Source organism: Ranitomeya imitator, chromosome 6 (genome assembly GCF_032444005.1).
Source record: "Ranitomeya imitator isolate aRanImi1 chromosome 6, aRanImi1.pri, whole genome shotgun sequence".
Lineage (NCBI taxonomy): Eukaryota > Metazoa > Chordata > Amphibia > Anura > Dendrobatidae > Ranitomeya > Ranitomeya imitator.
The window spans coordinates 5,378,934-5,402,983 of NC_091287.1; the positions used below are offsets into that span (position 1 = coordinate 5,378,934).

At 50.0% G+C, this 24,050-nt stretch overlaps 1 protein-coding gene across 1 annotated transcript in view; it reads left to right on the forward strand.

Moving 5' to 3' along the window:
• OBSCN (obscurin, cytoskeletal calmodulin and titin-interacting RhoGEF) overlaps positions 1 to 24,050 on the forward strand; it is a 655,700-nt gene that overhangs the window by 36,420 nt on the left and 595,230 nt on the right. Inside the window, exon 2 of the mRNA XM_069730488.1 lies at positions 14,491 to 15,624. Coding sequence (XP_069586589.1) covers positions 14,499 to 15,624 — 1,126 coding nt within the window. The 5' untranslated portion in view covers positions 14,491 to 14,498. The remainder of the gene's footprint in view (positions 1 to 14,490; positions 15,625 to 24,050) is intronic.

A 24,050-nucleotide genomic window follows, 5' to 3' on the forward strand; every position in this document is an offset into this window, starting at 1 on the left:
CTTTATGGTCATCTTTTTGGTTGTTTTTTTTATGAAATCTTTGGTTTTTCTTTTATACAGTGGCATGTAAAAGTCTGTGCACCCCTGGTCAAAATTACTGTTATTGGGAACATTGAAGCAAGTTGAAGATGAAATGATCTCTAAAAGGCCTAAAGTTACACATCACACATTAACTTTGTATTCTAGGCCCCCAAAACATATTGTCAATTTTTGCCTTTTAAAGATTACAAAAAAGGAAAAATGGGCCGATGCAAAGGTTTGGGACCCTGAATGGTTATAACCTAGTATCACCCCCTTTTGCAAGTCTCACATATTGTAAACGCTTTTTGTAGCCGGACAAAAGTCTTTCAGTTTTTATTTGAGGGATTTCCCTCCATTCTTCCTTGGAGAATTCCTCCAGTTCTGTGAGATTCCTGGGGCATCCTCTATCTTCTGCTATTTTCAGGTCTCGCCACAGATTTTCAATGATGTTCAGATCAGGGGACTGTGAGGGCCATTGTGAAACCTTCATCTTGCGACTTTTGAGGTTGTCTATTGTGGATTGTGACGTGCGTTTAGGATCTTTATCCATTTGTAGAAGCCATCCATTTTTTTGGTTGAAATTTCATTGAATTCATTCTTCCCTCTACCAGTGAAATGTTCCCCGTGCCATTGACTGCAAAACAACCCCAAAGCAGGATTGATCCACCCATGCTTAATGGTTGGCAAGATGTTATTTTCCTGAAATTCTGTGCTTTTTCTTCTCCACACATACCTTTGATCATTGTGGCTAGAGTTCTATTTTAATCTCATCGGTCCACAGGACTTGTTTCCAAAATGCATCAGGCTTGTTTAGATGTTCTTTTGCATACCTATGACGCTGACTTTTATGGTGAGGACACAGGAGAGGTTTTCTTATGATGACTCTTCCATGAAGGCCATATTTGTGCCAGTGTCTCTGAACAGTAGGACAATGTACCACAACTCCAGAGTCTGCTAAATCTTTCTGAAGGTCTTTTGCAGTCAATCGGGAGTTCTGATTTGCCTCTCTAGCAATCCTACGAGCAGCTCTCATTGAAATTTAGCTTAGTCTTTCAAACCTTATCTTGATCTCCACTGTTCCTGGTAACGGCAATTGCTTCATTACATTTCAAACTGAGGAAAGGACAACTTGGAAACGCTTCGCTATATTCTTATAGCCTTCTCCTGCTTTGTAGGCCCCACCATCTTCATGTTCAGAGCGCTAGGCAGCAGCTTAAAAGAACCCATGGCTGCTGTTCATACAATCATAAAATATTAGAGTTGGAAGGGACCTCCAGAGACATTAGGACCTCCATGGTCATCGTGCCCAACCCTCTTCACAATGCAGGAGTCACTAAACCATCTTAGACAGATGTCATGTTCCCGTGTCCCCCGTACAGTAGTGATATTCCCGTGTGTCCCCCGTACAGTAGTGATGTTCCCCTGTGTCCCCCGTACAGTAGTGATATTCCCCTGTGTCCCCCGTACAGTAGTGATGTTCCCCGTGTCCCCCGTACAGTAGTGATGTTCCCCGTGTCCCCCGTACAGTAGGGATGTTCCCCGTGTCCCCCGTACAGTAGTGATGTTCCCCGTGTCCCCCGTACAGTAGTGATATTCCCCTGTGTCCCCCGTACAGTAGTGATGTTCCCCGTGTCCCCCGTACAGTAGTGATGTTCCCGTGTCCCCCGTACAGTAGTGATGTTCCCGTGTCCCCCGTACAGTAGTGATATTCCCCGTGTGTCCCCCGTACAGTAGTGATATTCCCGTGTGTCCCCCGTACAGTAGTGATATTCCCCTGTGTCCCCCGTACAGTAGTGATGTTCCCCTGTGTCCCCCGTACAGTAGTGATATTCCCCGTGTGTCCCCCGTACAGTAGTGATATTCCCCGTGTGTCCCCCGTACAGTAGTGATATTCCCCGTGTGTCCCCCGTACAGTAGTGATATTCCCCGTGTCCCCCGTACAGTAGTGATGTTCCCCGTGTCCCCCATACAGTAGTGATGTTCCCCGTGTCCCCCGTACAGTAGTGATGTTTTCTGTGTCCCCCGTACAGTAGTGATGTTCCCCTATGTGTCCCCCGTACAGTAGTGATATTCCCCGTGTGTCCCCCGTACAGTAGTGATATTCCCCGTGTGTCCCCTGTACAGTAGTGATATTCCCGTGTGTCCCCTGTACAGTAGTGATGTTCCCCGTGTCCCCCGTACAGTAGTGATATTCCCCGTGTGTCCCCTGTACAGTAGTGATATTCCCGTGTGTCCCCTGTACAGTAGTGATGTTCCCCGTGTCCCCCGTACAGTAGTGATATTCCCCGTGTGTCCCCTGTACAGTAGTGATATTCCCGTGTGTCCCCTGTACAGTAGTGATGTTCCCCGTGTCCCCCGTATAGTAGTGATATTCACCGTGTGTCCCCTGTACAGTAGTGATATTCCCGTGTGTCGCCTGTACAGTAGTGATGTTCCCCTGTGTCCCCCGTACAGTAGTGATGTTCTCTGTGTCCCCCGTACAGTAGTGATGTTTCTCTATGTGTCCCCCGTACAGTAGTGATATTCCCCGTGTCCCCTGTACAGTAGTGATATTCCCCGTGTGTCCCCCGTACAGTAGTGATATTCCCCTGTGTCCCCTGTACAGTAGTGATGTTCCTCTGTGTCCCCCGTACAGTAGTGATGTTCTCTGTGTCCCCCGTACAGTAGTGATGTTCCCCTATGTGTCCCCTGTACAGTAGTGATATTCCCGTGTCCCCCGTACAGTAGTGATATTCCCCTGTGTCCCCCGTACAGTAGTGATATTCCCCGTGTCCCCTGTACAGTAGTGATATTCCCCGTGTGTCCCCCGTATAGTAGTGATGTTCCCCGTGTCCCCCGTACATTAGTGATGTTCCCCTGTGTCCCCCGTACAGTAGTGATGTTCCCCGTGTCCCCCGTACAGTAGTGATGTTCCCCTGTTTCCCCTGTACAGTAGTGATGTTCCCCTGTGTCCCCCGTACAGTAGTGATGTTCCCCGTGTCCCCCGTACAGTAGTGATGTTCCCCTATGTGTCCCCCGTACAGTAGTGATATTCCCCGTGTCCCCTGTACAGTAGTGATATTCCCGTGTCCCCTGTACAGTAGTGATGTTCCCCTGTGTCCCCCGTACAGTAGTGATGTTCCCCGTGTCCCCCGTACAGTAGTGATGTTCCCCGTGTCCCCCGTACAGTAGTGATGTTCCCCGTGTCCCCCGTACAGTAGTGATGTTCCCCGTGTCCCCCGTACAGTAGTGATGTTCCCCCGTGTCCCCCGTACAGTAGTGATGTTCCCCGTGTCCCCCGTACAGTAGTGATGTTCCCCGTGTCCCCCGTACAGTAGTGATATTCCCCTGTGTCCCCCGTACAGTAGTGATATTCCTGTGTCCCCCGTACAGTAGTGATGTTCTCTGTGTCCCCCGTACAGTAGTGATGTTCCCCTATGTGTCCCCCGTACAGTAGTGATATTCCCCTGTGTCCCCTGTACAGTAGTGATATTCCCCGTGTGTCCCCCGTACAGTAGTGATGTTCCCCGTGTCCCCCGTACAGTAGTGATGTTCCCCCGTGTCCCCGTACAGTAGTGATGTTCCCCGTGTCCCCCGTACAGTAGTGATGTTCCCCGTGTCCCCCGTACAGTAGTGATGTTCCCCGTGTCCCCCGTACAGTAGTGATATTCCCCTGTGTCCCCCGTACAGTAGTGATATTCCTGTGTCCCCCGTACAGTAGTGATGTTCTCTGTGTCCCCCGTACAGTAGTGATGTTCCCCTATGTGTCCCCCGTACAGTAGTGATATTCCCCTGTGTCCCCTGTACAGTAGTGATATTCCCCGTGTGTCCCCCGTACAGTAGTGATATTCCCCTGTGTCCCCTGTACAGTAGTGATAACTAGATTGGCATTTCCTGAAGGAAATACGTGGTGCTTGAACAGCGCTGCCAGCTTTACAGCAGTGTATCAGGTATCGACTGTAAGAAAGTAAAATTAGAATATGAATGTTGTGTATAGCGATGGTACAACCTGGGATCGGTTGTATATGCAGCCAATGGGAGTGATGTAGTGATGTCACCATCATATAATATTGGGTGCAGGCTAAAGGACCTGTGCGATGTCACCACCATTTGCTTCAAGGGGACCCTGGGACCCACAATGATGAAATGAACGGGGTCCGGACACTTGTGATGAACAGGCAGACTGTCCTAGGCAGAGTCTGTATGTAAGAAATTGTGGCTGCTCAGTTTGATTTATTGATTTCACTAGAAATTCTGATTGCAACGAATAATCTCTAGCAGCAAGTTCTCACCGGTAGACTCTGCTAATGGAAAGTCTGTCTGCTTTTGGCAGATTTTAATAGGGACGGCCATAATGGAAACAGGCTATTTTTATGGAGCTAATGAAGTCACATTTAGGGCTAGTACACACAGTCAGAATAAATCATCGGTCGAATTCAGTCGTACCAATCGGACTGTGTACTAGCCCTTATAAAGCCGTGTATAAGCGTCCACATACTACAGTATCATTACTTACATACAGCTTTAAAATCAAAGGAAAGCGAATTAGAATGTTTTATGCCAAGTCAGAGAGCAGGACGCCTGTGCTAGTAATTCACCACACACCAGACGCTCTTGTGCTTCATGCCCCTGTGACAAGATGAAGAAAAAACACAAACAACTTTGTAAATTGTAAATGGTGGTGGCGACTGGGGACAACTTATCTGGAAGAACAGGAAGAACAGGCCTCACACAGTGAAACTGCCTGACAGACAGCTCTCGTTGCCCCGACAACCAATCACAGGTCAGCTTTCATTTTACCTCAGCAGTTTCAAATATGAAAGCTGAGCTCTGGCTGCTATGGACCAAAATGGTTTTACTCTGAGGCAATTTTCATTAATTAGGCCACTAACATTTGTTATAGAAGTCAGGGAACCTTGTCACATACATTTCTTATAGCCGTGCAGTGCTCCCTATTTACTCAATAAAATTGTACACTACCACCCAGACCCATACCTCCTGCATTCCTACAGACCACGCCAGGGTCAGATGACAAGCTCTACCTGCGACTGTGATAGGGGTAGAGCTTCTGATATTGGAGGGGTGGGCATGTGAGATGCCGGAGTCAGTGGGGCATGTGAGCTGCAGGTCTCGGGGTGGGAGGGGGGCACATACACTGGTGGGGGCACATGACCTTCCGGTGTCTGGTGGGGGCACATACACTGCCGGTGTCTGGTGGGGGCACATGACCTTCCGGTGTCGGTGGGGCACATGACCTTCCGGTGTCTGGTGGGGCACATGACCTTCCGGTGTCTGGTGGGGGCACATGACCTTCCGGTGTCTGGTGGGGGCACATGACCTTCCGGTGTCTGGTGGGGGCACATACACTGCCGGTGTGTGGTGGGGGCACATGACCTTCCGGTGTCTGGTGGGGGCACATACACTGCCGGTGTCTGGTGGGGGCACATGACCTTCCGGTGTCTGGTGGGGGCACATACACTGCCGGTGTCTGGTGGGGGCACATGACCTTCCGGTGTCTGGTGGGGGCACATGACCTTCCGGTGTCTGGTGGGGGCACATACACTGCCGGTGTCTGGTGGGGGCACATGACCTTCCGGTGTCTGGTGGGGGCACATGACCTTCCGGTGTCTGGTGGGGGCACATACACTGCCGGTGTCTGGTGGGGGCACATGACCTTCCGGTGTCTGGTGGGGCACATGACCTTCCGGTGTCTGGTGGGGGCACATGACCTTCCGGTGTCTGGTGGGGGCACATGACCTTCCGGTGTCTGGTGGGGGCACATACACTGCCGGTGTCTGGTGGGGGCACATGACCTTCCGGTGTCTGGTGGGGGCACATACACTGCCGGTGTCTGGTGGGGGCACATGACCTTCCGGTGTCTGGTGGGGGCACATGACCTTCCGGTGTCTGGTGGGGGCACATGACCTTCCGGTGTCTGGTGGGGGCACATACACTGCCGGTGTCTGGTGGGGCACATGACCTTCCGGTGTCTGGTGGGGGCACATGACCTTCCGGTGTCTGGTGGGGGCACATACACTGCCGGTGTCTGGTGGGGGCACATGACCTTCCGGTGTCGGTGGGGCACATGACCTTCCGGTGTCTGGTGGGGCACATGACCTTCCGGTGTCGGTGGGGCACTTAACCTGCCGGTGTCGGGGTGAGTATTGTTGCACTTCTGAAGAACAGGTGACAATGACAAAGTGGCCAAGTGTCTCCTGACAACCGGACATCTGTGGGGAGTTCTGGAGACAAGTTGTCCCCACTTTCCATCCGACATCCAGGCTCTCGAGCTCGTTCTGGAGAATAGAGAAAGATGGACACTGTAATATGTCTCCACCTTGTTCCTTCCAGGCCTAGAAGACTCGGTGCCTCCTTACACATGATGGAGGTCACACACAACATTAGAGAGCTTTGCATAGCCCTGCCCCACCACTGATTGGCAGCTTTTTGCCTATGCACAGTGCACACATGTAAATACAGATCTGCAGCAAATAAAACTGACAAACTGCAGCAAGCAGCCCGGCAAGTGACATGTCCCTGGACTCAGGGTTTTTTCCCTATAACCTGCTGCTCTCAGATTACATAGCACAAACCTGCTGGACAGATTCCCTGTAAAGATATTTCATCATCCCTGTATCGGGGTCTTTTCGGCTACAGGAGGTGTTGGTGATGAAATCCTCACCAGTGATGGGTCCGTGCTTCTTTTTGTGCTGATTTCTAGTTTGGATTCCTCCTTGTAAATTACCGGCTCAGTAAAGCCTCATTCACACGTAACAAATGACAATCTGCCTGAGGTTTGGTAAAATCCACTCCAAATCTCCCATGTCCTGAGCCGCAGCCACGGGTTCCATCACAGGGGAGTTCTCAGCCGAGTGCGGGTAGCCGCAGTGTGAGCAGGAAATATTCTGTATTATCTACAGTACGAGTTACACCATTCCTGCTAATATCCACCGCAGCTGCTGCAGAACCTCCTGCTGGAGCATGTATTTCATGTCAGTCACTGGCAGGGGTCTTGTGCACAGATCTGCCAGCGGTGCCGGTGGAGCGCCAGTACCACTATCATCTGCATGTATGTCTCTGGATCGCCTGCAGCGCTGTGCGGGGCAACAGTCGCAGCGGCGTCCAGCAGCCATGTGACACCATCAGCACATAGTGCTCCGCTGACTTGAGACCTTTAGGGTCTTTATATAAGTCACCAGATCCCCTCGCTCTGCGCTGCCGAACATGAGCAGGGGAGCTGCGGACACCGGAGCCGCATATCATGGAGATTACAGGGCTATTTTAGCGACAATATTTGCTGTTTCCTTTCTGAGAGCGTTAAAGGTGACAAGCAACGAGGGAGGTGACATTGAGCCTGACATTATGGAGGACATTTCTCCTCTGTAACATTACCAGGCATGGCGCGTTTGTGCTGTCCCTACACCACCTCCACCCTCCACACTCTCCTGCTTTTGAGCAGTCCCTATGATCAGACTACTGCTGCAAAATCCTTGTGTTTACTCTCATCCTTCTGCACAGTATCTTTTGCATTCAGTTTCTCCTCCTGCACGATCCCTCTATTCAATCTCCACCTCCTCCTGCATGATCCCTGTGTTCAGTTTCCTCCTCCTGCACGGTCCCTGTGTTCAGTCTAATCCTTCTATACAGTGTCTTTTGTGTTCAGTTCCTCCTCCTCCTGCATTGTCTGTTGTGAATTCTGTGGCTGAGTTCACTTCTGTGGTCACAAGTGGTATTGCAGTCTCTGGGCTTCCTCCCTCAGGTGTTTTGGTGAGCTCGTTGGCTGCCTTGCTATTTAGCTCCACCTGAGTCTGTCTTCCTTGCTCCTTGTCAATGTCCCAGTGTTGGATCTGAGCTACTGCATCTTCCCTTGGGCCTGCTGCTCTGCTAGATAAGTGCTTCTAGTTTGTTTTCTGTTTTTTTCTGTCCAGCTTGCTATTGTCTTTTGCTGGAAGCTCTGAGAAGCAGAGGGGTGCACCGCTGTGCTGTTAGTTCAGCACGGTGGGTCTTTTTGCCCCTTTGCGTGGTTTTCGTTTTAGGGTTTTTTGTAGACTGCATAGTTCTCTTTGCTATCCTCGCTCTGTCTAGAATATCGGGCCTCACTTTGCTGAATCTATTTCATTCCTACGTTTGTCTTTTCATCTTGCTAACAGTCATTATATGTGGGGGGCTGCCTATTCCTTTGGGGTATTTCTCTGAGGTAAGTCAGGCTTGTATTTCTATCTTCAGGCTAGTCAGCTCCTCAGGCAGTGCCGAGTTGCATAGGTAGTTATAGGCGCAATCCACTGCTGCTTATAGTTGTGTGAGGATAGATCAGGTACTGCAGTCTACAGAGATTCCACGTCTCAGAGCTCGTCCTATTGTTTTTGGTTATTGCCAGATCTCTGTATGTGCGCTGATTACTGCACGCTGTGTTGCCTGATTGCCAGCCATAACAGTACAAGGAGCCACACCAATGATTCCCAATAGAGGGAAAAACGAAATCCTGACATCATTTTTTTTTTCTTAGCTCTGTCTTCAGTCTTTTTTTTCCCCTAGACATTAGAGTGCTTCAGGACACAGCTGTGGACATGGATATTCAGGCTCTGTGCTCCTCAATGGATAATCTCGTTGTAAATGTACAAAAGATTCAAGATACTATTGATCAGAAATCGATGCTAGAACCAAGAATTCCGATTCCTGATTTGTTTTTTGGTGACAGAACTAAGTTCCTGAGCTTCAGAAATAATTGTAAGCTATTTTTGGCCTTGAAACCTCATTCTTCTGGTAATCCTATTCAACAGGTTTTGATTATTATTTCTTTTTTGCGCGGCGACCCACAGGACTGGGCGTTTTCTCTTGCACCAGGAGATTCTGCATTGAGTAATGTTGATGCATTTTTCCAGGTGCTGGGATTGCTTTACGATGAGCCTAATTCAGTGGATCAGGCTGAGAAAAATCTGCTGGCTTTATGCCAGGGTCAGGATGATGTAGAAGTATATTGTCAGAAATTTAGAAAGTGGTCAGTACTCACTCTGTGGAATGAATCTGCACTAGCGGCTTTGTTCAGAAAGGGTCTCTCTGAAGCTCTTAAGGATGTAATGGTGGGATTTCCTATGCCTGCTGGTTTGAATGAGTCTATGTCCTTGGCCATTCAGATCGGTCGTCGCTTGCGCGAGCGTAAATCTGTGCACCATCTGGCGGTATTGTCTGAGAGTAAACCTGAGCCTATGCAGTGCGACAGGACTATGACTAAAGTAGAACGGCAAGAACACAGACGTCTGAACAGACTGTGTTTCTATTGTGGTGATTCTACTCATGCTATTTCTAATTGTCCTAAACGCACTAGGCGGTTCGATAGCTCTGCCGTTATTGGTACTGTACAGTCCAAATTCCTTTTGTCCATTACCTTAATGTGCTCTTTGTCATCGTATTCTGTCATGGCGTTTGTGGATTCAGGCGCTGCCCTGAATCTGATGGATTTGGATTATGCTAAACGTTGTGGATTTTTCTTGGAGCCTTTGCGGTGTCCTATTCCGTTGAGAGGAATTGATGCTACACCTTTGGCCAAGAATAAGCCTCAGTACTGGGCCCAGCTGACCATGTGCATGGCTCCTGCACATCAGGAAGTTATTCGCTTTCTGGTACTGCATAATTTGCATGATGTGGTCGTGTTGGGGTTGCCATGGCTACAAACCCATAATCCAGTATTGGATTGGAACTCTATGTCGGTAACCAGCTGGGGTTGTCAGGGAGTACATGGTGATGTTCCATTTTTGTCTATTTCGTCATCCATTCCTTCTGACATCCCAGAGTTCTTGTCGGACTTTCAGGATGTATTTGAAGAGTCCAAGTCTGATGCCCTACCTCCGCATAGGAATTGTGATTGTGCTATCGATTTGATTCCTGGTAGTAAATTCCCTAAGGGTCGTTTATTTAATTTGTCCGTACCTGAACACACCGCTATGCGCAGTTATGTGAAGGAGTCCCTGGAGAAGGGACATATTCGCCCATCGTCGTCACCATTGGGAGCAGGGTTCTTTTTTGTAGCCAAGAAGGATGGTTCGCTAAGACCGTGTATTGATTACCGCCTTCTTAATAAGATCACTGTTAAGTTTCAGTATCCCTTGCCATTGATTTCTGACTTGTTTGCTCGGATTAAGGGGGCTAGTTGGTTCACCAAGATAGATCTTCGTGGTGCGTATAATCTGGTGAGAATCAGGCAGGGAGATGAATGGAAAACGGCATTTAATACGCCCGAGGGTCATTTTGAGTATCTGGTGATGCCGTTCGGACTTGCCAATGCTCCATCTGTTTTTCAGTCTTTTATGCATGACATTTTCCGTGAGTATCTGGATAAATTCTTGATTGTTTACTTGGATGACATTTTGATCTTCTCAGATGATTGGGAGTCTCATGTGAAGCAAGTCAGAATGGTTTTCCAGGTACTGCGTGCTAATTCCTTGTTCGTGAAGGGATCAAAGTGTCTCTTCGGTGTGCAGAAAGTTTCATTTTTGGGGTTCATCTTTTCCCCTTCTACTATCGAGATGGATCCGGTTAAGGTTCAGGCCATCCAGGATTGGACTCAGCCGACATCTCTAAAAAGTCTGCAGAAATTCCTGGGCTTTGCTAATTTTTATCGTCGCTTCATCTGTAATTTTTCTAGCATTGCCAGACCATTGACCGATTTGACCAAGAAGGGTGCTGATTTGGTTAATTGGTCTTCTGCTGCCGTGGAAGCTTTTCAGGAGTTGAAGCGTCGTTTTTGCTGTGCCCCTGTGTTGTGTCAACCTGATGTTTCTCTTCCGTTCCAGGTCGAGGTTGATGCTTCTGAGATTGGTGCAGGGGCGGTTTTGTCACAGAGAGGTTCTGGTTGCTCAGTGTTCAAACCATGTGCTTTCTTTTCCAGGAAATTTTCTGCTGCTGAGCGTAATTATGATGTGGGCAACCGAGAGTTGCTGGCCATGAAGTGGGCATTCGAGGAGTGGCGTCATTGGCTTGAGGGTGCTAAGCATCGCGTGGTGGTTTTGACTGATCATAAGAACCTTACTTATCTTGAGTCTGCCAAGCGCTTGAATCCTAGACAGGCCCGTTGGTCGTTATTTTTTGCTCGTTTTGATTTTGTGATTTCGTACCTTCCGGGCTCTAAAAATGTGAAGGCGGATGCTCTGTCTAGGAGTTTTGTGCCCGACTCTCCGGGGTTATCTGAGCCGGCGAGTATCCTCAAGGAAGGAGTCATTGTGTCTGCCATCTCCCCTGATTTGCGGAGAGTGTTGCAGAAATTTCAGGCTAATAAACCTGATCGTTGTCCGGCCGAGAAACTGTTCGTCCCTGATAGGTGGACTAGTAAAGTTATCTCTGAACTTCATTGTTCGGTGCTGGCCGGTCATCCAGGAATCTTTGGTACCAGGGAGTTGGTTGCTAGATCCTTCTGGTGGCCATCTCTGTCACGGGATGTGCGTGCTTTTGTGCAGTCCTGTGGAATTTGTGCTAGGGCTAAGCCCTGCTGTTCACGTGCCAGTGGGTTGCTTTTGCCCTTGCCGGTCCCGAAGAGGCCTTGGACACATATTTCGATGGATTTCATTTCTGACCTTCCCGTTTCTCAAAAAATGTCGGTCATTTGGGTGGTCTGTGATCGCTTTTCTAAAATGGTCCATCTGGTGCCCTTGGTTAAATTGCCTTCCTCCTCTGATTTGGTGCCTTTGTTCTTCCAGCATGTGGTTCGTTTACATGGCATTCCTGAGAATATTGTTTCTGACAGAGGTTCCCAGTTTGTCTCGAGGTTCTGGCGAGCCTTTTGTGGTAGGATGGGCATTGACCTATCTTTCTCCTCGGCCTTCCATCCTCAGACTAATGGCCAGACCGAACGAACCAATCAGACCTTGGAAACATATCTGAGATGTTTTGTTTCCGCTGACCAGGATGATTGGGTGTCATTTTTGCCGTTGGCTGAGTTCGCCCTTAATAATCGGGCCAGCTCGGCTACCTTGGTCTCTCCATTTTTCTGCAATTCTGGGTTCCATCCTCGTTTCTCTTCAGGACAGGTTGAGTCTTCGGACTGTCCTGGTGTGGATTCTGTGGTGGACAGGTTGCAGCAGATCTGGACTCAGGTGGTGGACAATTTGACCTTGTCCCAGGAGAAGGCTCAGCTTTTCGCTAATCGCAGACGCCGTGTGGGACCCCGACTTCGTGTTGGGGATCTGGTTTGGTTATCTTCTCGTCATATTCCTATGAAGGTTTCCTCTCCTAAATTTAAACCTCGTTTTATTGGTCCGTATAGGATTTCTGAGATTCTCAATCCGGTGTCTTTTCGTCTGACCCTCCCAGACTCCTTTTCCATACATAATGTATTCCATAGGTCGTTGTTGAGGAGATACGTGGCACCTATGGTTCCATCTGTGGAGCCTCCTGCCCCTGTTTTGGTGGAGGGGGAATTGGAGTATATTGTGGAGAAGATTTTGGATTCTCGTGTCTCTAGACGGAAACTCCAGTATCTGGTCAAATGGAAGGGTTATGCTCAGGAAGATAATTCCTGGGTTTTTGCCTCTGATGTCCATGCCCCAGATCTTGTTCGTGCCTTTCATGTGGCTCATCCTGGTCGGCCTGGGGGTTCTGGTGAGGGTTCGGTGACCCCTCCTCAAGGGGGGGGTACTGTTGTGAATTCTGTGGCTGAGTTCACTTCTGTGGTCACAAGTGGTATTGCAGTCTCTGGGCTTCCTCCCTCAGGTGTTTTGGTGAGCTCGTTGGCTGCCTTGCTATTTAGCTCCACCTGAGTCTGTCTTCCTTGCTCCTTGTCAATGTTCCAGTGTTGGATCTGAGCTACTGCATCTTTCCTTGGGCCTGCTGCTCTGCTAGATAAGTGCTTCTAGTTTGTTTTCTGTTTTTTCTGTCCAGCTTGCTATTAACTTTTGCTGGAAGCTCTGAGAAGCAAAGGGGTGCACCGCCGTGCTGTTAGTTCAGCACGGTGGGTCTTTTTGCCCCTTTGCGTGGTTTTCGTTTTAGGGTTTTTTGTAGACTGCATAGTTCTCTTTGCTATCCTCGCTCTGTCTAGAATATCGGGCCTCACTTTGCTGAATCTATTTCATTCCTACGTTTGTCTTTTCATCTTGCTAACAGTCATTATATGTGGGGGGCTGCCTATTCCTTTGGGGTATTTCTCTGAGGTAAGTCAGGCTTGTATTTCTATCTTCAGGCTAGTCAGCTCCTCAGGCAGTGCCGAGTTGCATAGGTAGTTATAGGCGCAATCCACTGCTGCTTATAGTTGTGTGAGGATAGATCAGGTACTGCAGTCTACAGAGATTCCACGTCTCAGAGCTCGTCCTATTGTTTTTGGTTATTGCCAGATCTCTGTATGTGCGCTGATTACTGCACGCTGTGTTGCCTGATTGCCAGCCATAACAATTGTCCCTGTGTTCAGTTTCCTCCTCCTGCTGCTACGTGGTCCCTGTGTCCGATCTCATCCTACACTTGGTCCCTGTGTCCGGTCTTTTCCTCTGCTCGTTCCGTGTCTAGTCTTTGCCTCCGCCCATTCCCTTTGTCCGACCTTCTCCACTCGTTCCCTGTGTCCGGTCTTCTCCTCCTCTCGGTCCCTGTGTCCGGTCTCCTCCTCCGCTCGGTCCCTGTGTCCAGTCTCCTCCTCCGCTCGGTCCCTGTGTCTGAATTCTCCTCCTCCGCTCGGTCCCCGTGTCCAGTGTCCTTCTCCGCTCGGCCCCCATGTCCAATCTCCTCTGCTCGGTCCCTGTGTCCAGTCTTTGCCTCCGCTCATTCCTTGTGTCTGGCCTTCTCCTCAACTTGTTCCCTGTGTCCAGCCTTCTTCTCCGCTCGGTCCACATGTCCGGTCTTCTCCGCTCAGTCTCCGTGTCTGGTCTCCTCCTCTGCTCGGTCCCAGTGTCTGGTCTCCTCCTCCGCTCGGTCCCTGTGTCTGGCCTTCTTCTCCACTCGTTCACCGTGTCTGGTCTTCTCCACTCAGTCCCTGTGTCTGATCTCCTCTGCTCGGTCCCCGTGTCTGGTCTCCTCCTGTGCTCGGTCCCTGTGTCCAGTCTCCTCCTCTGCTCGGCCGTTGTGTCCGTTTTCCTCCTCCGCTCAGACGTTGTGTCCGTTTTCCTCCTCCGCTCGGTCCCCGTGTCCGGTCTCCTCCTCCGCTCGGCCGTTGTGTCCATTTTCCTCCTCCGCTCGGTCCCCATGTCTAGTCTCGTCCGGCCTCGTCCCTGTGTCCGGTCTCATCCGGCCTGTTCCCTGTGTGTACTTTTTATTCTCCATTCCTCAGTTAGTTCTTTGCGGTAACCAATCACTGTAATAAGTGTAAATCTTTTCTTTGGTGTGTCGATGCTGCGGTCATATTTCTGCTATTACTGCCTTCCTTTACCCCGGGAGCTGCAGTGACGTCTGCCTCTGGCCCTTCCTATAGTTGCAGTATGGCTGCGACTCTCCTCATGAGTTTATACCAATAATGTATGATCCAGGATCGGTCTCTGTTTTGTATTTCTCTTTCTAAAGATTCTCATCTCTTTCCAGATATCACAATGGATTCCAGTTTGTTCAGCGGGGTGCCGCGCTTTCTCACCAGGCCCAAAGCCTTCATGATGTCAGTGGGTAAAGATGCCACCTTGAGTTGTCAGATTATCGGGAATCCTGTGCCAACAGTCACCTGGGAGAAGGATAAACTCCAGATCGCAACTGGAGGTCGCTTCAAGATGGTGCAAGATGGAGAACTCTACCAGCTGACAATCTATGGCTTGTCTTTCGAGGACAGCGGTCAGTACATCTGCCGAGCCATCAACAACATTGGGGAGGCATTCGCCGCTGTCACAGTGAAGGTGGGAGAAGAAAGCGCCGTGGTGGAGTGTGCGCCATACTTTATTCTGAAGCCGACCATCTCTCAAGTGAGCCTGGGAGAAGACGCCACCTTCCGTTGTCGGGTACAGGGCCACCCATCACCAGTGGTAACCTGGGAGAAAGATGGCCGACAGGTGGGAACAGCTGCCAATTCCAACCGCCTACGTGTAGAGTCCCAGGAGGGGTCCAGCTCTCTGCGCATTCATTGTGTTCGGTTTTCAGACACTGGAACTTATCTCTGTCATGCAGAGAACTCTGTCGGCCAAGCCAAGGCCTCTGCCTCACTGTCAATTGACTCTTATAGCAATCTTAATGTCAACAGTACCAGCGCTGTGGAGTCTTCATACGGTAAAACCGCCTCACTGCTGTCTCACCTCCAGAAACGGCGCGAGGAGATACGGAAAACAGACCTTTCCATTATGGGCTCCTATGAATCAAACGTTATGGGGTACGGAGCCTTGGATGCATTGACCGGTCTGGGATTGTCTCTAGACTATGAAAGGGCTGCCACGCTTACACCCAAAATAAACCGTGAAGGAACCATGAGCGTCCTCACCCGCACCTGCACTGTGACAGAAGGAAAACACGCAAAGATGAGCTGCTTCGTCACCGGTGAACCCAAACCTGAGATTGTGTGGAAGAAGGATGGAGCAGTGATCTCAGAGGGTCGGAGGCACGTGGTGTATGAAGACGAGCAGGAGAACTTTGTGCTGAAGATTTTATTCTGCAAACAGATTGACAATGGACTGTACACGTGCACCGCGTCTAACCTGGCCGGCCAGACCTACAGCTCCGTGCTGGTCATAGTCAAAGGTGAGTGGTAGCTACTACTCCTCATAGTTCTCTGCTGGCCTCAATACTCCGATCAGTCTGATGCCAGTCTCTGGACCATGAATTATTATTATTATTATAATTTATTTATATAGCACCATTGATTCCATGGTGCTGTACATGAGAATGGGTTACATACAAAGTTACAGATATCACTTACAGTAAGCAAACTAACAATTACAGACTGATACAGAGGGGTGAGGACCCTGCCCTTGCGGGCTTACATTCTACAGGATGGTGGGGAAGGAGACAGTAGGTTGAGGGTTGCAGTAGCTCCGGTAGTGGTGAGGAGACTGTGTGGTCATTACAGGTTGTAGGCTTTCCTGAAGAGGTGGGTTTTCAGGTTCCATCTGAAGGATCCGAATGTGGTTGATAGTCGGATATGTTGGGGCAAAGAATTCCAGATAATGGGGGATATTCGGGAGAATATCTTGGAGGTGTTGGGTGAGGAGCGACTAAGTGTGGAGGAGAGAAGGAGGTCTTGGGAGGACCGGAGATTACATGAGCGAAGATATTGAGAGATTAGTTCAGAGATATAGGGAGGAGACAGGTTATGGATGGCTTTGTAGGTCAGTATTAGTAATTTGAACTGGATACGCTGAGGGAATGGGAGCCAGTAAAGAGATTTGCAGAGCGGAGGAGTATCGAGGAGAGAGATGAATTAGTCGGGCATCAGAGTTAAGGATGGACTGGAGAGGTGCGAGGATGTTAGCATGGAGGCCACAGAAAAGGGTGTTACTGTAGTTGAGGCGGGAGATGATGAGGGAATGCACAAGCATTTTTGTAGATTGATGGTTGAGGAAAGGGCGGATTCTGGAGATATTTTTGATCTGGAGGCTACAGGAGGTGGAAAGAGCTTGGATCAGTTGTTTGAAGGACAGGTCAGAGTCGAGGGATACTCCGAGGCAGCGGACTTCCGGTATGGGGGAAAGTGTGATGTCGTTAATTGCGATAGATAGGTCAGGTAAGGAAGATGTATGAGATGGAGGAAAGATGATGAGTTCAGATTTCTCCACATTGAGTTTGAGGAAGGGAGAAGAGAAGAATGAATGCCCACTGATTGGTGTGAATGGCAGCCCCTACGTCATCCACAGAGCCAGCCACTGATCCCTGGGGTGGCGCATGTGCAGAGAATCAGTTTCCGATGCCGGGAGCCAAGTGTCCTGATGCTAGACTTGGCTGGATCTGTGGATGAGACCTCATCCATGTCAGAGGTGGAGTTGCCAGATGACACAGAAAGGTCCATACAGACCATCTGTCAATTGTTCTTATTTTTAATAGGAACGAGGTGCAGACAGGCGACTATGGAGGGGTTGTAGGGAAGTGAAAAACACGCTTGTAGTGTAAGAGAAAAATCTATAAAATCTTCAACATAACTTGTACAAAGCACATTCCTTCAAAAATGTGGTGGATCCTGATTATCGTCAAGGAGTGAGGGCATAGGGGGCGCAGAGCTAGGACATAGGTGGCCTCAGACAGAACAAATCACCATTATTATACATGACACGTGGCAGGAAATGTTATCATGTCTTATTAGTGGATTCCCTTATAATTACTGATTGGCCAGAATATGTAAACCCTCCCCCTTCTGAGATAAAGGACTCTTCTCAAAATAATTGGCAGGAAAACTCAACATGTGATCTCTCCTGGTTCCACCGATTGGATATCAGGATTGTCAAGTGAGATGTGCGAGAGGTAAGAGTGTATGTATATACAGTGGATATAAAAAGTCTACACGCCCAATCCAAAAAAGAAAAATCTTTTCAGAACATTTTACACCTTTAATGCCGCCTATAATCTGTACAAATCCATTGAGTAAGAAACTGAAATCACTTTGAGGGGAAAATAAACATATACAACCACATTATTGTAGTTTTGGGTGTGAGGGTGTGAGCACCCTCATAATTGGGACTGTGAAACCTCTATCACATCGTAAAGAAGCAGAAACCTGTTCTTTCTGATGAGACCAAGGAGGAACTCTTTGGCCATAGTTTCAAAAGCCATCACCGCACATCACCAGAAGATCTCCATCCCCACAGTGAGACATGGTGGGGGCAGCATTGTGCTCTGGGGCTGGGTTTTGTTAACTGTAAATAGGGCTTTAGTCAAGGAGGAGGGGATAATGGATAGAGCAGCTATCAGACAATTCTACATCAGAACCTTCCATCCTCTGCTAAAAAGCTGAAGATGAGGATGAATTTCACCTTCCAGTGACAGCAACCCAAAGCGAATGTCAGGAATCCCACTGTATGTCAGGGATCCCACCAATAATATGTCAATGGACCAGCACCCACACCTTTTGACGCACCTGGTAGGGCCACTCCCAGGCGTTCTGGTCGTACCAGTGCTTCTGATTAGCCTGAGCCTGCGTCATGTTGTCATGCACCAACTGCGTCAAGGTCTGCATTTTGTCATGGATGCTCATGATATGCTCCACTATGGACACATCAGAAGGGTTCGGCTCCTCATCCCAGGATTCCTTTACCAACCCAAGGGGTCCCCGGACTCGCCTGCCGTACAGGAGCTCGAAGGGGAAGAACCCCGTCAAGGCCCGCGGAATCTCTCGGTAAGCGAATAGCAGGTGTGGGAGGTACCGCTCCCAATCGCGCCCTTGGGTCTCAACCAGCATGCGTAGCTGTTGTGAATTCTCTGATCAAGCTCCCTCCTGTGGTCACGGGTGGTACTGCGGCTTCTGAGTTTCCTTCTTCAGGTGATGAGGTTAAGTCGTTAGGTGCTGCTCTATTTAACTCCACCTAGTGCTTTGATCCTGGCCTCCAGTCAATGTTCTAGTATTGGCCTTGCTTCCTCCTGGATCGTTCCTGTGGCCTGTCTGCTCAGCATAAGCTAAGTTCTGCTTGTGTTACTTTTGTTGCTATATTTTCTGTCCAGCTTGCTTTTTTGGTTTTGCTTGCTTGCTGGAAGCTCTGAGACGCAGAGGGAGCACCTCCGTACCGTTAGTCGGTGCGGAGGGTCTTTTTGCCCCTCTGCGTGGTTGTTTGTAGGTTTTTGTGTTGACCGCAAAGCTATCTTTCCTATCCTCGGTCTATTCAGTAAGTCGGGCCTCACTTTGCTAAATCTATTTCATCTCTGTGTTTGTAATTTTCATCTTTACTCACAGTCATTATATGTGGGGGGCTGCCTTTTCCTTTGGGGAATTTCTCTGAGGCAAGGTAGGCTTTATTTTTCTATCTTCAGAGCTAGCTAGTTTCTTAGGCTGTGTCGAGTTGCATAGGGAGCGTTAGGAGCAATCCACGGCTATTTCTTGTGTGTGATAGGATTAGGGATTGCGGTCAGCAGAGTTCCCACGTCCTATATTATTAGTAACTATCAGGTCATTCCGTGTGCCCTTAACCACCAGGTCCATTATTGTCCTAACCACCAGGTCATAACAAAAGACACGTGAAGACTCCTGCTTCACTCTGTTATTTCCTAGCCTAAAACCAAAGCCCTTCCCCCTGTGGTGACCTCACTTAGAGGCTGGATACTCCCTTGTCTTAGCATTATGAAAAATCATCATCACACTTATCTTAGCGTAGGAACCTCATATATGAAAGACACTATGATCAAGATATGCAACTTGTTGGGGCGATTCTTTTAAGTGTAAACGCGGCGTGGTTACACGACCCGCTTATGGAAAAACGCACTCTTTGCACTCGTTGGGTTTAGGTTCTAGCTGTTTCAGTGAGTTATAGATCGATGGACGTCCGGAATATATAATCCTTATATCTCTAGCGCTGATCGAGGCCGCTATATATAACCTTAAAAGAACAATAGAAGCTCATGGTTTCTATACCAGTTTTAAACAGTACCAGGTGGGAGGGGAATGAGTAGGGTAGGGAGACTTGTCTGCTGCGGCTAAAAGCCATAAAACTGCTCAGTGGTGGCTGCTACACATTGGTATCAAGTTGCACAGAGTGTGTCTGCCATAGGGCTTTGTTTTTGTATCAGCGGATGCAGTGGGGGAGAAAGGGGGGGTCGAATCTGCAGCGTGTGTCTGTGCCATGGAACCTTCTAGAACTAAATTCACAATATGGCACTTTTACATTATCGTGACAGCGAAACAAAAAGAATGACTTCTCCAGGAGAAAATGGAAGTTCTGCAACGGCCGAGCCCAGACCTGATCCCAAGGGTCAATCTGTGGTGACCTGAAAAGGGTGCTGTACACTGGAGAGGCCTCCGCAATCTGTGGTGACCTGAAGAGGACGCTGTACAAAGGTGATGTCCCGCAATCTGTGGTGACCTGAAGAGGGCGCTGTACACAGGAGATGTCCCCGCAATCTGTGGTGACCTGAAGAGGGGGCTGTACACAGGAGATGCCTCCGCAATCTGTGGTGACCTGAAGAGGGCGCTGTACACAGGAGATGTCCCCGCAATCTGTGGTGACCTGAAGAGGACGCTGCACACAGGAGATGTCCTTGCAATCTGTGGTGATCTGAAAAGGACGCCGTACACAGGAGATGCCCCCGCAATCTGTGGTGACCTGAAGAGGACGCTGTAGACAGGAGATGTCCCGCAATCTGTGGTGACCTGAAGAGGCCGTTGTACACTGGAGATGTCCCGCAATCTGTGGTGACCTGAAGAGGCCGTTGTACACTGGAGATGTCCCGCAATCTGTGGTGACCTGAAGAGGGCGCTGTACACAGGAGATGTCCCTGCAATCTGTGGTGACCTGAAAAGGACGCCGTACACAGGAGATGTCCCCGCAATCTGTGGTGACCTGAAGAGGACGCTGTAAACAGGAGATGTCCCCGCAATCTGTGGTGACCTGAAGAGGACGCTGTTCACAGGAGATGTCCCGCAATCTGTGGTGACCTGAAGAGGACGCCGTACACAGGAGATGCCCCCGCAATCTGTGGTGACCTGGAGAGGGCGCTGTACACAGGAGATATCCCCGCAATCTGTGGTAACCTGAAGAGGGTGCTGTACACAGGAGATGTCCCCGCAATCTGTGGTGACCTGAAGAGGGCGCTGTACACAGGAGATGCCCCCGCAATCTGTGGTGACCTGAAGAGGATGCTGTACACAGGAGATGCCCCCGCAATCTGTGGTGATCTGAAGAGGGCGCTGTACACAGGAGATGTCCCCGCAATCTGTGGTGACCTGAAGAGGACGCTGTAGACAGGAGATGTCCCGCAATCTGTAGTGACCTGAAGAGGCTGTTGTACACTGGAGATGTCCCGCAATCTGTGGTGACCTGAAGAGGCCGTTGTACACTGGAGATGTCCCGCAATCTGTGGTGACCTGAAGAGGGCGCTGTACACAGGAGATGTCCCCGCAATCTGTGGTGACCTGAAAAGGACGCCGTACACAGGAGATGTCCCCGCAATCTGTGGTGACCTGAAGAGGACGCTGTACACAGGAGATGTCCCCGCAATCTGTGGTGACCTGAAGAGGACGCTGTTCACAGGAGATGTCCCGCAATCTGTGGTGACCTGAAGAGGACGCCGTACACAGGAGATGCCCCCGCAATCTGTGGTGACCTGGAGAGGGCGCTGTACACAGGAGATATCCCCGCAATCTGTGGTAACCTGAAGAGGGTGCTGTACACAGGAGATGTCCCCGCAATCTGTGGTGACCTGAAGAGGGCGCTGTACACAGGAGATGCCCCCGCAATCTGTGGTGACCTGAAGAGGACTCTGTACACTGGAGATGTCCCCGCAATCTGTGGTGACCTGAAGAGGGCGCTGTACACAGGAGATGCCCCCGCAATCTGTGGTGACCTGAAGAGGACGCTGTACACAGATGTTCCCGCAATCTGTGGTGACCTGAAGAGGGCGCTGTACACAGGAGATGTCCCCGCAATCTGTGGTGACCTGAAGAGGGCGCCGTACACAGGAGATGTCCCGCAATCTGTGGTGACCTGAAGAGGATGCTGTACACAGGAGATGCCCCCGCAATCTGTGGTGACCTGAAGAGGATGCTGTACACAGGAGATGCCCCCGCAATCTGTGGTGACCTGAAGAGGACGCTGTACACAGGAGATGTTCCCGCAATCTGTGGTGACCTGAAGAGGGCGCTGTACACAGGAGATGTCCCCGCAATCTCTGGTGATCTGAAGAGGACGCTGTACACAGGAGATGTTCCCGCAATCTGTGGTGACCTGAAGAGGGCGCTGTACACAGGAGATGCCCCCGCAATCTCTGGTGATCTGAAGAGGACGCTGTACACAGGAGATGTCCCCGCAATCTGTGCTGACCTGAAGAGGACGCTGTACACAGGAGATGTCCCCGCAATCTGTGGTGACCTGAAGAGGGCGCTGTACACAGGAGATGTCCCGCAATCTGTGCTGACCTGAAGAGGACGCTGTACACAGGAGATGTCCCCGCAATCTGTGGTGACCTGAAGAGGGCGCTGTACACAGGAGATGTCCCGCAATCTGTGGTGACCTGAAGAGGACGCTGTACACAGGAGATGTCCCCGCAATCTGTGGTGACCTGAAGAGGACGCTGTACACAGGAGATGTCCCGCAATCTGTGGTGACCTGAAGAGGGCGCCGTACACAGGAGATGTCCCGCAATCTGTGGTGACCTGAAGAGGGCGCTGTACACAGGAGATGTCCCGCAATCTGTGGTGACCTGAAGAGGACGCTGTACACAGGAGATGTCCCCGCAATCTGTGGTGACCTGAAGAGGGCGCTGTACACAGGAGATGTCCCGCAATCTGTGGTGACCTGAAGAGGACGCTGTACACAGGAGATGTCCCCGCAATCTGTGGTGACCTGGAGAGGGCGCTGTACACAGGAGATGTCCCACAATCTGTGGTGACCTGAAGAGGGCGCTGTACACAGGAGATGTCCCGCAATCTGTGGTGACCTGAAGAGGGCGCCGTACACAGGAGATGCCCCCGCAATCTGTGGTGACCTGAAGAGGACGCTGTACACAGGAGATGTCCCCGCAATCTGTGGTGACCTGAAGAGGACGCTGTACACAGGAGATGTCCCCGCAATCTGTGGTGACCTGAAGAGGACGCTGTACACAGGAGATGTCCCCGCAATCTGTGGTGAGCTGAAGAGGGCGCTGTACACAGGAGATGTCCCCGCAATCTGTGGTGACCTGAAGAGGGCGCTGTACACAGGAGATGTCCCCGCAATCTGTGGTGACCTGAAGAGGGCGCTGTACACAGGAGATGTCCCGCAATCTGTGGTGACCTGAAGAGGGCGCTGTACACAGGAGATGTCCCCGCAATCTGTGGTGACCTGAAGAGGACGCTGTACACAGGAGATGTCCCCGCAATCTGTGGTGACCTGAAGAGGACGCTGTACACAGGAGATGTCCCCGCAATCTGTGATGGCAACAAAGTATTAGTGTGGGGTATGCAAATTTATGCAATCACGTAATTTTACATCTTCAATTTAAATTTTTCCACCTAAAAATATTTTAGTTTTGTGTTTTGGATTTGCACAGATTATGGGTGACATTTGAGAGGGAACGAGTTGTGAGATGAGGCTGTATAGATCTGCACCTTATACACGTGTCCTGTACGTGGGGCTAATTCTCGGCTTCTCTCCAGTCTGTGAGCGGGACACTATATATGCAGAGTCTCGTGGACGGCACGTGCTGCCCAGTGTAACAGTAGGGGCTCCTCTGTGTCCCTGTTGGAGCTCGGAGCCGATCAGTCATGTGCTGGGGTGGGTGAGTCCATGTGTGGCGCAGGGCCTCGCCCGCGCTCGGGGTGTAAGATATCACAGCACTGACACTGCCGCTCCCTGGTGTCGACAGGATCCTGCCTATATATAGACTTTTCTCTGTCATCCAGATCATCCTGCATTATCCCAGGGGTAAGAATAGACTGGAAATAATAACGTCACAGTTCTGAATGTCTGATTCACCAGCGACCTGTGGGCGATCAGATCAGTGGTGCTGTACAGGGGGCTGACTCTGACCTTCACAGGCCATGCACGATAAGTATAAGAGGCAGCGTAGGGCACTGCAGGTAATGCCAGCCGGGGCAGTAACGAAAGGCTGCCCACCAGATAAGACACCACATCACTGAGCAGTAGATTGTATGGGCCGGAGCACCTCAGGGGAAGTCTGTTATACAGCACAGCCAATGACGGTACCTTGTACAACCTGGAGGCTGCACTGGAAATATAGCCATTACCATGCTGCTAATTATCAGAGGTCGACATAGAGGAGGGGGTCCCACTACAGTAATCTGAAAGCCCCTCCCTGGTGTTAATTTACCCTACCAGACACACCCAACCAAAGCATGAAGCCCCTACTTTGCATTATGGCCCAACCAGGTCTGACTGTCCAGGTCATAGTGCTCATTATCAGGACAGATAAATCCATAAGTAACAGTCCCAGGATTTGGGATAATCCTGAAATTATCATCTCCAGGCTTCTTCAATTTCTCAAGACTACACATTCTTCAGCATAATTAGATGAAAACCCCATCACCATGGTCC